Raw genomic sequence first — 12696 nt, 5'->3', positions numbered from 1 at the left:
TGGCTCAGTGGGTTAAGCCTCTGCCTTCGGCTCAGGTCATGATCTCAGGGTCTTGGGATCGAGCCCCGCATCCGGCTCTCTGCTCGGCAGGGAGCCTGCTTCCACCTCTCCCTCTGTCTGCCTCTCTGCCTACTTGTGATCTGTCTGTCAAATAAATAAATAAAATCTTTAAAAATCTAAAAAAAAAAAAAGATTCTCTCTTTCCCTCTCCCTCTGCCCCACCCATACCCGCGCTCATGCTCTCTCTCTAAAAAAGTTTTTTTTAAAGATGAGGTTTTTTTCCTCTTGACAGAAATCCTCTATTTTGTGCTAAATACTGGGCCCACAGCCAGATGGAGAGGGGATACCAGTTTCTCCAGGCAGTTGACTCTTTAGTAACTATGTTTCTTTGCTATTCTCAATTTGATTTCTGGGAGTACCTTTTTGTTTTTGTAGGTCTGGGACTTGCGCCAAAACAAGCTAACCTACACCATGAGAGGCCATGCAGATTCGGTGACTGGCCTGAGTTTAAGTTCTGAAGGCTCTTATCTCTTGTCCAACGCAATGGACAATACAGGTAACTATGGAAAGGAAAGCTCTCCAAGGGTCCAGACGCTGTGGACCTCAAGGTCTGCATGGAAAGTGGGCATTGGGTACTAGAAATGTGTACTGGGATACATGTGAATCCAAAGAAAGAGTCGGGGCGCCTTAGTGGCTCGGTGGGTTGAGCCTCTGCCTTCGGCTCAAGTCATGATCTCAGGGTCCTGGCATCAAGCCCCATACAGGCTCTCTGCTCAGCAGAAAGCCTATTTCTTTGCCTACTTGTGATCTCTGTCTGTCAAATAAATAAATCTTTAAAAAACAAAACAAAAAGAAAGAGTCAAGGGTGGTTCACAGGTTTCTGCCAGGGCAACTGGGAGAACACATTGTAATAGAAAAGTCAAGAAGCCAGGATTCTAGTCCCAAATCTGCCTACTCTAATCCTCGGGAAACTTTGCTTACAGCTTTTAAGACCTGTTTCAGCTCTGGTATGCTGTGGAGCCAGGCATTGTACGAGAAGCTCCTGGTGATTAGTAGATTGTTGAGATCCATCCAAAGCAGTCCTCGAGCATTACAGAGAGCACCAAACTTGAATGACCAGTAGAGCTGCTGGTAGAGTTGCATTCTGTCCCCCAGTGTGCCCTCCCTCCCTGCTCCAAAGCCCTGGTGGGATGGGAATTGAACAGTAAAACGTTGCAACATTCTGCATTCACACAAATAGATGCTTCTCTGCTTGTTTTTGAGTTGCCACGTGGGAGGATGGGTTTACTATTAACAAAAAAGAAGGTGGATTATATGCTTAATATTGGGAGAATTTAGAGATGACCACCCCCCCCCCCCGCCTCCGTGTACAAGTTCATAGGCTTGTCAGAAACAGAAATGCTTTCACTGACATTTTTGTAATGAAGACAGTGCCTAGCACTCAGCGGGTGTTGAGTAAGTAGTTCTTGAATGAATGAACACCCTTACCTTCTGACTGTATTCTCACCTTAATAGCAAACTTTCACACCTACCTTCACTCTCTGTGCCTATCTGAATCCTAGGATTGTTATGTTTATTACACTCAGTTAAAATGACATCCCTTGAATTCCACTATTGATAAAGGATTTGTTACCAACAGCTGTAGCCACTGCTTACTGTGCTGTTTATATCCTGATTTTTATGTATTTGCCATTGACAAATTCTAGCGTTGTTCACAGTAAGGAATGATGAGGTTCCCTAAATGGTTATTAAAGTAATAAGAATTTTTTGTTATAGCTGTTTAATAAAATGACAAAATCCTTATTTTTATCTATTGCCTCTATTCTTTTAGAGTCCTGGTATATGTATCATCTTATCTGGTCCTTAATGTACTCTTGTAAAAAAGAAAAAGAACAAGTGGTATTCTCATCTTACAGAGACTAAACTATAACCTCACTTTTTACCTGATACCACCCATACATATAACAGCTAGAATGAGAATCAGAGTTCATTTTTTCTAACTATTAGTATAATACTCTCTTAGTATAACTTGACCTTGCTCAAGTCTAGACTGTCCGGTGTCCCTATGAGCAAAATTAGTCCTGTGTTTGGTTTTTATAGATTGATTGTCACAGTAGTCAGTGGTATTTAGATTGTCATATTAAAGCTTTGTTAAATGTGGCTTTTTTGGGTTGGCAGAGGAATCATCTGCCAATGTTTTGTTAATGTCACACCCAGCTACTTTCTGTTGCAGACCCCCAGCAGTGCACTTGGCATTTCCCCTTCCTGCCAGCTCAGCTTTCCACTGTGCCCTTAGACCCTGTTAATGGAATTTGAATGCATTTTATGCCTGTTTAGGGGGGGAAAGAGCCTTATCATGTACCTTATAATATACTGTGTTGGCCTTCCTTCAGGAAAGAGGAAACAGCAGGAAACAGGAAAACAGAAACCAGGAAACAGCATGTGTCATTGACATGACGTTGATTGCAGCTGGGTTCTCAGGAAACCTCTGGCCCATAACTGTTTTTGCTCTGTTTGCAGTGCGGGTCTGGGATGTCCGGCCATTTGCTCCTAAAGAGAGGTGTGTGAAGATATTTCAAGGAAATGTGCACAACTTTGAGAAGGTAAGTTCTGCATGGCAAAGTGTTTTACTGTCCATTTGACTCAAAGATAACATTTAAGATAGTGCCAAGAGCAATATTTACATATATCAAATCATTACGTTGTATACCTAAAACTAAAACTATGTTCAATGTCAATTATATCTCAATTCAGGGGGGATAAAAGGGGGTGGCACTAAGGGTAGAGGGTGGTAGCTCTACTAAGAAGGGGCTGCATTTCAGTTAACACTGTTCTTCATCAAAACTGTTCTTGTGGGGAGCCTGGGTGGCTCAGTGGGTTAAGCCTCTGCCTTCAGCTCAGGTCATGATCTCAGGGTCCTGGGTTCGAGCCCCAGATTGGGCTCTCTGCTCAGCGGGGAGCCTGCTTCCTCCACCCCCCCACACCCCCCCCCGCCTGCCTCTCTGGCTACTTGTAATCTCTCTCTCTCTCTCTGTCAAATAAATAAATAAAATCTTAAAAAAAAAAAAAAAAAACTGTGCTTGCCTGGGTGGCTCAGTTGGCTAGGCAACTGCCTTTGGCTCAGGTCAGGATTCCAGGGTCCTGGGATCAAGCCCCCACATGGGGCTCCCTGGTCAGTGAAGGGCCTGCTTCTCCCTCTGCCGCTCCCACTGCTTGTGCTCTCCTGCCCTCTCATTCTGTCAAATAAATAAATTAAAAAACTGTTCTTGCCAGAAATAAAGCTAATGGAAGCATAGGGAGGAAGGCAGGTGGGACCCCCTTTTTTTTAAATTTTAAGATTAATTTAAGATTTCTGACTTCAACAAGATAGTGTTATCCTTTTAGTTCTTTGGCAACTTTGACCCTCTGGTCAGTGTTCCATATGGAACCCAGCCTTCCTGGCTATTACTCATGGTGGCTTCCCTCACCTTCCCAGTGCCCAGCTCATAGGGCCCTGAGAATATATCCCTCTTCTCAGTATGGATCATGGCCCAAAGTTTGAGAGAATTTTTTCTGTACCAGGTCAGCTCTTAATAGCAGCTTTGCCTCCAGATAATTTGTTAATAGAGACATATGGTTTTCTTTTGAGAGTCTGTTTGATTCAGTTTCACTTTATAAATCAGATCTTAGGGCACCTGGTGGCTCAGTCCATTAATTGTCTGCCTTTGGCTCAGGTCATGATCCCAGGGTCCTGAGATTGAGTTCCACACCAGGCTCCCTGCTCTGCAGGGAGTCTGCTTCTCTCTCTGCCCCTCCCCCCACTGGTTCTCTCTCACTCGCTCTCACTTTCAAATAAATCTTTAAAAAAATTGTTTTGTTTTTTAAGATTTTATTTATTTATTTGACAGATAGAGATCACAAGTAGGCAGAGAGGCAGGCAGAGAGAGACGGAGAAGCAGGCTCCCCGCTGAGCAGAGAGCCCGATGTGGGACTCGATCCCAGGACCCTGGGATCATGACCTGAGCCGAAAGCAGAGGCTTTAACCTACTGAGCCACCCAGGCGCCCCATTAAATAATTCTTATTTTTTGTTGAATTTGGTTTTATTTTTATTTTCCTTCAAGATAAAATTATTAATGAGGATCAAAATAAATATGGAGCAAAGGAAGTCTCCATTTGTAGGCGGAATAAAACTTTGTTGCCAGTTCCTCTCTTAATTTACTATAAATTAAACATTTTCTAACATTGGTTTGTATGTTATATGAAATAAAATATGTGGTCTTAGGCTACAGAATATAAAATAATGACAATTTGAAGTCTCAGGGCACCTGGGTGGCTCAGTGGGTTAAGCATCCAGCTCTTGATTTTGACTCAGGTCATGATCTCAGGGTTGTGGGATCAGGTCCCACACTGGGCCCCCACACTAGGTGTGGAGCCTGCTTAAGATGCTCTCTCCCTCTTCCCTGACCCTCCCCTTAAAACAGAAAAAATGAAAGAAAGAAATTTAAAAAGTTTTGGGAGTTTGGGAGAGGCTGCTTGGTTATGGACATTGGGGACGGTATGTGCTATGATGAGTGCTATAAAGTGTGTAAACCTGGCGATTCACGGACCTGTACCCCGGGGGGTAATAATACATTATATGTTAATAAAATATAAAAATTTTTAAAAATAAAAACTTAAAGTCTTTCAGTGATTTTATAGTCTAGTAAAGAGGGGCTTGGTACATTACTGTATTCATTGAATTCCTGCTTATTCACCTTTGTAGAATCTTCTGAGATGCTCTTGGTCACCTGATGGAAGTAAGATAGCAGCTGGTTCAGCTGACAGGTAAGGGTTGCCGGGTGTGAGGTGAAGAGTAACGGAGCGGCAGGTCCCCTGTTATGCGTGATCCGAGCTGGAGCAGACACAGAGCTACGGCTGTGCTCGGAGAGGGATCCGTGTGCGGTGTGAAGGGCCTGAGCATCACATCAGACAGGCGCAGCGTTGCCCGTCTGGATGCATTTTCGACAGGAAGGGCAAACACTTGCTTCACTTCTGTTGGATTCCCTCTGCCATCAGGGTGAAGTCTAGGCTCCTAATCTGGCTCCCGTTTCCCTCTTCAGAGTCTTCCGTGGTGCTTCAGTTCATCAGATACGTGTTGTGTACTCGCCTCCCCCACCATTGCCGCAGTGCTTCAGTCACATGGAACGTTCCCTGTCCTTACACCCCCTGTGCCTCCAGGCTTCTCTCTCATGTTCCCTCTTTCTCTAGACTTGCGTATCTCTCTAGAAATCGCCTCTGTGTTCTGTCTGTAAACTTTCCCTGGCCCTCTCTCTCCCTTTCCTGTGGGGTAGCACTAATCACTCTCCTCTCTGCTCTGTCGTCACACCTTACACAGCCAGCCTTTATCAGCATTCATCACATCTTACAGTGAGACAAACACAGTGGGGCACCCTCACTAAGTTATTTGCTCCGGGAGGTCAGGCAATGAGTGTTAGTCATCCGGAACCCAGAGCGGTATTTGACCTATTCTAAGCACTTAGTGAATATTACATGAATGAATTCCTAACTCGAGGACAGCAGTCAGCTCTTAGCCTGCATATCAACTCAGCTATTGGTAACTGGCTGCCATGCTGAGGATGATTCAGAGCTGGGTGTGAGTACAATAGGGCCATGATTGCTAGATGCGGGAGCTAGGTGTTTTTCAGCCCCGGGCTGAATTCAGAGATGTTGAGACTTTCCTAGCTGTCAATTTAAACTGACTCAGCCATTCAGTGATGAATTAGAGAAGGGAGCCTAGATGCCTGGGTGGCTCAGTCGGTTAAGTGTCTGCCTTCGGCTCCGGTCGTGATCCCAAGATCCTGAGAACCAGAAAAACCAGGGGTGTTTTCTAGGGGTCAAGGGTCCACATGCAAACAGGTTTGCATCCTGGTGGTATAGAAAGCTGCCTTGCAGAGGGAATCTGACCCTCCCCTTAAAACAGAAAAAATGAAAGAACCCACAGCCTAAGGTGCGTTCTGACAGAATAAGAACCAATTTAAGCGTTTTTACATCATTTTCAGTGGTGATACTTTTTTATGTAGTTAAGCTTTTACATGATATTTGCCTAAGCTTTTGTTTTGAGCAGTTTGTTTCTGCCATTGACCCTTTCTAACTTTCAGTGTCCTCTTCCTTCTTTCCCTCCCCACTGTTCCTTTAAACCTTACATGGGGGCCTCATGGCTCTGGCCTGGGCACAGGCCATGTGTCTCCATGCTGGGGTTGGCCACGTTTCACAGGCCACCTCTCCAGTTAGCCCCAAGTCAGCAAGCAGCTCTGTTATATAAGGAACCTGGTTCCTGCCAATTGTTGCCATGCCAAAGTAAGGGGAGGACAAGGAATCCTCTAAATTTAGCATCTAACTGGTGGCCATAGAGAGTGAGGCCTTCAAGTAAACCCTTGGAGATCTTGCTGGCTTTTATGTGCCTGGGAAATGTGTCCTCAGAAGATTGCTTTTCAGCTTGGCCTGGATTTGGCAAGTTTCCCCTCTCTACTTGAAAATCACCTCCCTCCTCATGTTCAAAATCAAAACCCCTCAACAGTTCCTATCCAGGACTGTGAGAAGACTGGCCAGTCTGTCTGCCGTGAATTAGTCAGCCTATTGTCTTCATGTTCATCTGTTGTGATCATGAATGTACTCGTCATAACAGCATCTGTCCTTCTGTGTGCCAAGTGCTTCACATAGGTCATCTCGTCACTTCTCTCAACCAAGCTGTGGGCTCAGTGTAGTCTCCATCATCACAGTGAAGGAGAGAGGAGTTCAGATAAGTTAAATACTTGTCTAAGGTTACTTAATGAGTAAATGGATACATGAGACTTGAGCCCAGGTCTTCAGACTCCTGAGCTCAGACTCTGTTACTCTGCCATATCATCTTGGGGGCATTATTTGCTCTTAGCAAGGAAGAAGACCGCAGGAAGAACATGAACATCAGAGCCAAGGAGTCTGGAGACAGATGAGCTTCCTGCTTCCTCCCCATCTTGCTTGGAAATTTTATTTAGTTCCTGTGGAGTGTGGTCCTTGAGAGCTAAACAGTGCAAGTAAGAAGCTCGTATTTAGTTGTATTTTAGACCAAAAATGGAATGTCACATCAGCACCAGGCATTTTATAATCAGATACTGGTGACTATACCCTTTTTGGGTTGACTGAACAAAACAAATATGTAAATGATATTTATAACCTGCTTGAAAACCACCAGCCCTTTAAATTTACCAACAGATCATTTTTGCATGGTCATATGAAGATTATGTCTCTTTATTTTACCCTTCAGCCCAAAATGACCCAAGCAAGGTTGAAGGTCATAAGAACTTCTGAGGAGTGAGGGGAAGTAGAAGACGTGAGGGTGGTAAGAGAAAGGAGAATACCGGCGTTCTCATTTTAGTTCTGTCGCTAAGCCACTGATGAACTGTGTCGCCTTGGAAGAGTCATTGTTCTTAGCCTTCTTATCTGTAAATTGAGTTCAGACTAGCTGGTCTGGTCATGGGATTCCCATGAGTTCAGTGCAGGGTTGGTCAAGTATATATTTGGGTTGTGTTATACTGCAGAAATTTTCTGTCCCTTCTCTGGGCTCTGTGATTTGAATGCAGTACTGAGAAGCTCTACAGGATTTGCAACCGAGGCTCCCAGCCTGCCGTAGTTAGGTTACCTATAAGACTTCCTGGACGAATAGCAGGTGCTCTTTAAGATTTCTGTGTGGGGACCATAGGAATAACTGTCCTTCTTCCTTGTTCTTTCCTATCTCAAAAGTTTACATTTGAAATACCAGTAATGCTTATGATTTTAGTTATTCCTGTATCTCTGTTCAGTTACTCGGAGGCAGGGTCCATCCCTTATTCGAAAATCTGTATTTCTGGTTTCTAAATTCTAAATTTCTACATTCTAAAGCTAGTTCCAAAACACAGTTGAGTAAGTAAGGGTAATAAGTAAATCTTTGCTTCCATTTCTCTTAAAAAGCCAGGCCTCTGCCCTCCCCTGAGCTCTAGGAAGCTCTAGCATTGTGCATCACGGTACTTTGCAGGTTCGTGTATGTGTGGGACACGACAAGCCGGAGGATTTTGTACAAGCTGCCCGGACATGCCGGCTCCATCAATGAAGTGGCTTTTCACCCAGATGAGCCCATCAGTAAGTCTGTCCTAACTTTGGGGTAAGGGAAACTATGGGAACCTCCCTAAAGGGGCCCTGAAAATACCAAGGCAGAGGTGGGTGTCTGTTGTATGTGAATTTCCATGTGGGCTTTATGGCCATCCATTGACAGTCTCGCCATGGTTTTAAATGGTGGACAGGAAGAACATATTCCATCTTTTTAATCTCAAAGGGAGTCTGGTTAATCTATTTCTAGTTCTCTTGAGTTTATATGCTTCAAGTCTGGTGCAGTGATATATTTGGATAAATAATATTTCTTAATATTCAACTATAAGTTGCAATTTAACCTTTTATTGACTAGCTAATTAAACAGTGGACCTTGAATTTAAGGAGAGAGCGTAACTTTCTCCCAGGCTAACTATAACAAGCGGAAACACATTTGCAGAATGTCTGACACAGACATTGATTCTTCCCTGGAATGGCTGAGAAGGTCTTTTTCACAAGGTTTGGCTGACACGGGACATCAGGGTTTAGACCCTGATAATGCATTTACCATAGCACAGTCCACCCTGTGGTTTCAAGAGGACTTGGATTGAAAAGCCAGGCTACCGTTTCCTGTGAGCAGTGTTGAAGAGGAGGGGAATTTAAACTAAACCCAATTGCTCTTTTATACCAAAATTGGCTCTTAACACAAGAGCCCTTGAGCACCGAGTCTCCTTGAGCCTTCATTAGTTCCAGTTATCTTCTCCATTCTCCTCACCCCAGTCCTCTCCGCGTCCAGCGACAAGAGACTGTATATGGGGGAGATTCAGTGAAGACACAGGAAGGAAGAACCACCGGCTGCTTGACCCTGAGACCTCAGGCGGCATGAGTGGCATCCAGCGGGGCCCAGGCCAGCAGCCTCCCTTCGGATGAAGATCGTTCCTAGCAAAAAGCAAGGAGGAGGTGGCCATATTCCGGCAACCACTGCTATCCCGTTCCACAGGATGATTAAGGCAAGCTGACAGTGGCCTCTAAAAACCACCCGCCAGATTTCAGGGACTGTTTGGGTTTTTTCCTTTTTTTTTTAAGGAAGAGTTTTTCAAAGAGACAGACATGGATTGGTTTGTAGTTTCCTGTTTCCTAATCCAGGCCGAAAACAGGGAATGTGACTGAAATTTGTTTATTGGGAATTTTTTTTTTAATTCAATAACTGGCTTGTATGATATTTTTCTTTCTGTGTTTCTCTGAGTCATTTTGTATTAAAAACCAAATAGATGCCTTTTTACAAGAGCCATGTGGATTGGATTTATTATTGTCTTTGAAGCTTGATTGCTGTAAATCTGAGCTAGGCAAGATGTGGCCAGGGGAATACAGTCCATTTAAACTTCCAAGATGCTATTTACAGGTTTACAGGGATGTCTAGGGTTTTCCCCCCTTTTCTTCTTTTTAGATTTACTCCCATGAAGATTAATTCCTAGAGAATAATTATCCATAACAAACAGTTTCTCACCTACTAGATCCATAGCAGTCAAGAAGTGTAAAGTCTAAAAGAACCTAGTTTCTGTACACTTTGACATGCTCTTTAAGGAACAGGGTCTGTTTCCTACTCCGCCTTCTGCCAAAAACACTGTTCTGAGCAGCAGTCCCTACAGTCAGGCTCCCTGAGTGGGCACGGGATTGGGGGCAGCCTCAGCCGGTAGGAGTGGCGGGCTGGAATGCTGCAGCAGACTCAGCTCAGAAGCAACAGGAGCAAGTTGTGCGGTACCTGGACTAGGACAGCATCTGAGATTTTTTTGCACTTCTGCTTCCTTGTCCTTCCTAAACTGACAAGGACATTGAAAAATGCTGTTAGTTGCTTTCTACCCTCAAAACAGGTCACTGTCTCCCTAGATCACTGGGTGACTGTGCCCAGTGCACACACACCGGCACTAGTGGATCCCAGCTGGCACAGGGGCGTGGTATGTGCCTTCTGGGAACCTCCTGTCTCGACACAGAGGTCTTCAGACCTGCCGCCTGTTTGGAACGTGTGGTTTTGTACATTGAGCTCCCAAACCTGAATCATCTGTTTATCTCATTGTAAGACTGAGTATAGTTCTAAGTGAGCACACCTCCAAGACTTATTTAAGTCATTAATGAAGGAACCAACAGGATAATAAAGCTGTCAAACCAGTTACTTTTCATAGAGTGAATGAATTTTGGATAACATGCACTGGAAACAAAGTAATTTATTGTGCCTGCCAGAGTTCAGGAAGTCTCAACAGGTGATGGGATCCTGCTCACACTGGGACTCAGAGAATGGGCAAGGGCATTGCCAGGTGGACAACGAACAGGTGCCTTCCAAGAAACTACAGGCACAAGCTTGAAAGCTTCGCACATTTCCTGAACCGAAAGAACTTCAGCTTGGGAGAGTTTGTCCTTCATGTACTAGATCCTATAGGTTAAGGTTTCCTAAAGTGTATTCCACGGAACAGTTTCCCCCATACATTAGCGACCTTAGGACATAAAGTCCCCATGCTCAGATAAGTTTGGGGGTAATCTGGGTTAAATAAAGTGCAGTTTCTTTGCTGCAGGACGGCTCAGAGCCTTTAAAACAAACTAGAGAGGCGCCTGCATGGCTCATTTGGTTAAGCATCTGCCTTCAGCTCAGGTCATGATCCCAGGGTCCTGGGATCAAGTCCCACATCAGTCTCCTTGCTCAGTGAGGAGCTTGCTTCTCCCTCTCCCTCCGCCTGCCACTTCCCCTGCTTGTGCTCTCTCCCACTCTCTCTGTCTCTCTGTGTCAAATAAATAAATATTTAAAACACACACACAAACTATAGAGGGATCTTCACAGGGAGTGGTGACTGAGATTTCAGGCGTGAGCAATAATTACACAGAAGGTTATGCCTTTAACCGGATTAGATTTGGCCAACATGGTCCGCAAGCTGCTCCTCACACCTCTAACACTCTCACATTACTCCTGAATCTCTCTCGAGCACCAGACCCCTCCCCTATCTCTGTCTTGGCTTAGGGGAGAACAAGACTTGAACCTTAACACCGCACTTTCAAAGCCTACCAGTCCCTTGAGAAGTTGACTGCGCCTGGGAGAGACCAAGGCCCTGGAGACTGCTAGGCTTTCCTCTAACCTCAGCCTCTTTGCCCCTCCCAAGTGCCTTCTTCAAAGGCTGGATAGAAGCCATTAGCAGGAAATAGCAGCACCATTTAGAATTTGCAGGGAATAGCGGCCCTAGCCTGGGGAATAAGGATTTGAGTATAAAACATCCCTAGAGGGTGCAAATTGTATTCTCACTTTGGGAGAGATAGATTGCTCCCGAATGAGTAATGGCATCTCTGGTCTTCAGTTAATTTCCCTTTATGACTTCCACAGTCTCTAGCACTTAATACCATTGGCACTTAAAGAGCCAAATCTTTTTTTTTTTTTTTCCACTGGGTGGTTGAGTTTGGTGGGCTGAGCTCTGAGGGAGGTGGATTTGGACAGGTCGGGAATCTTACCAGAGTGGCTTCTTCACAGCAAAACTCCGGTTGTTTCTCACCGATAGACCTGGAGTCTACTGCTTGTTAATATCTCAGAAGCGTGTGAACAGGAAACTGGGGTGTGAGAGAGAAAGAGCAATTTGGGGCTGCAGGCAGTGGAGCCACAGGGAAAGGCCATCAGGCCATTGGAGTTAGGACAGAATTGCTCTTTCCAAGAGACTTTAGGGCTTGACAGCTGTGTCCCAGGACACAGGGAGGGGCCTGACTTAAAAGACAACCCCTGTTCCTGTGGGACTAAATGAAGCCATTCTGAGCTCTGAGCCTGCCCTCTGCCCTCCAGTCAGTTGTCTCAGTATCCCAGGTGCACCCGCTCTCTTATCAATCCCTGAGCTGCCCCAAACTCTCTTCCTTTGTTCCAGGCTTCAACTTTCCCTCACTTGCCTCTGACAACCACTTAGACTCTCAGATCTTCTTTAATTTTATCCTCTAGACCAGTAGTTCTCAACTCAGCAGTTTTGCCTCCCAACGGACATTCAGCAATGTCTGGAGACTTCTGATTGTCACAAGCGGAGGGATCCTGTGCACGTCCAGTGAGCAGGGGCCAGAATGGCTCAAAGAATGAGCCTCCGAAAGGTCGGCGATGCTCTTGAAAAACCCTGCTTCAGGGGCGCCTGGGTGTCTCAGTGGGTTAAGCCGCTGCCTTCGGCTCAGGTCATGATCTCAGAATCCTGGGATCGAGTCCCGGATCGGGCTCTCTGCTCAGCGGGGAGCCTGCTTCCCTCTCTCTCTCTCTCTCTCTCTGCCTCTCCATCTACTTGTGATTTCTCTGTCAAATAAATAAGTAAAATCTTTAAAAAAAAAAAAAAAAAGAAAGAAAGAAAAACCCTGCTTCAGAACCATGATTCTCAAAGTATGCTTTCTGGGACGGCACCAGCAGTGGCATCTCCTGAGGACAAGCTAGAAACGCACGTTCTAGAGCCCCATCCAAGATCTACTGAACCAGAAGTTTAGGGGGAAGAAAGTCTTCAGCCATTTGTTTTCACAAGCCCTGCAAGTGATGCGATGCAAGCCGGCGAGCCCCGGCTCCACGGGCTCAGAGAGTTGTAATCTTTCTTAGGAGAGCCACAGGCTTCTGTTTACTCATTAATAGCTGCCCCTGAGTATGT

The 12696-nt window shown here is 45.1% G+C and overlaps 1 protein-coding gene across 1 annotated transcript in view; it reads left to right on the top strand.

Moving 5' to 3' along the window:
• Positions 1-9346, top strand: part of SNRNP40 (small nuclear ribonucleoprotein U5 subunit 40) — a 33992-nt gene extending 24646 nt beyond the window's left edge. The window contains exons 6-10 of the mRNA XM_059136609.1: positions 436-556; positions 2521-2603; positions 4743-4804; positions 8010-8113; positions 8840-9346. Of these exons, the coding sequence (XP_058992592.1) occupies positions 436-556; positions 2521-2603; positions 4743-4804; positions 8010-8113; positions 8840-8889 (420 nt within the window). The 3' untranslated portion in view covers positions 8890-9346. The remainder of the gene's footprint in view (positions 1-435; positions 557-2520; positions 2604-4742; positions 4805-8009; positions 8114-8839) is intronic.
• Positions 9347-12696: the final 3350 nt, after the last annotated feature.

This window comes from Mustela lutreola, chromosome 10 (assembly GCF_030435805.1).
Source record: "Mustela lutreola isolate mMusLut2 chromosome 10, mMusLut2.pri, whole genome shotgun sequence".
Classification (NCBI taxonomy): Eukaryota; Metazoa; Chordata; class Mammalia; order Carnivora; family Mustelidae; genus Mustela; species Mustela lutreola.
Note: the sequence above shows the minus strand (reverse complement) of the source record. Positions and strands in the feature narration are given on the sequence as shown.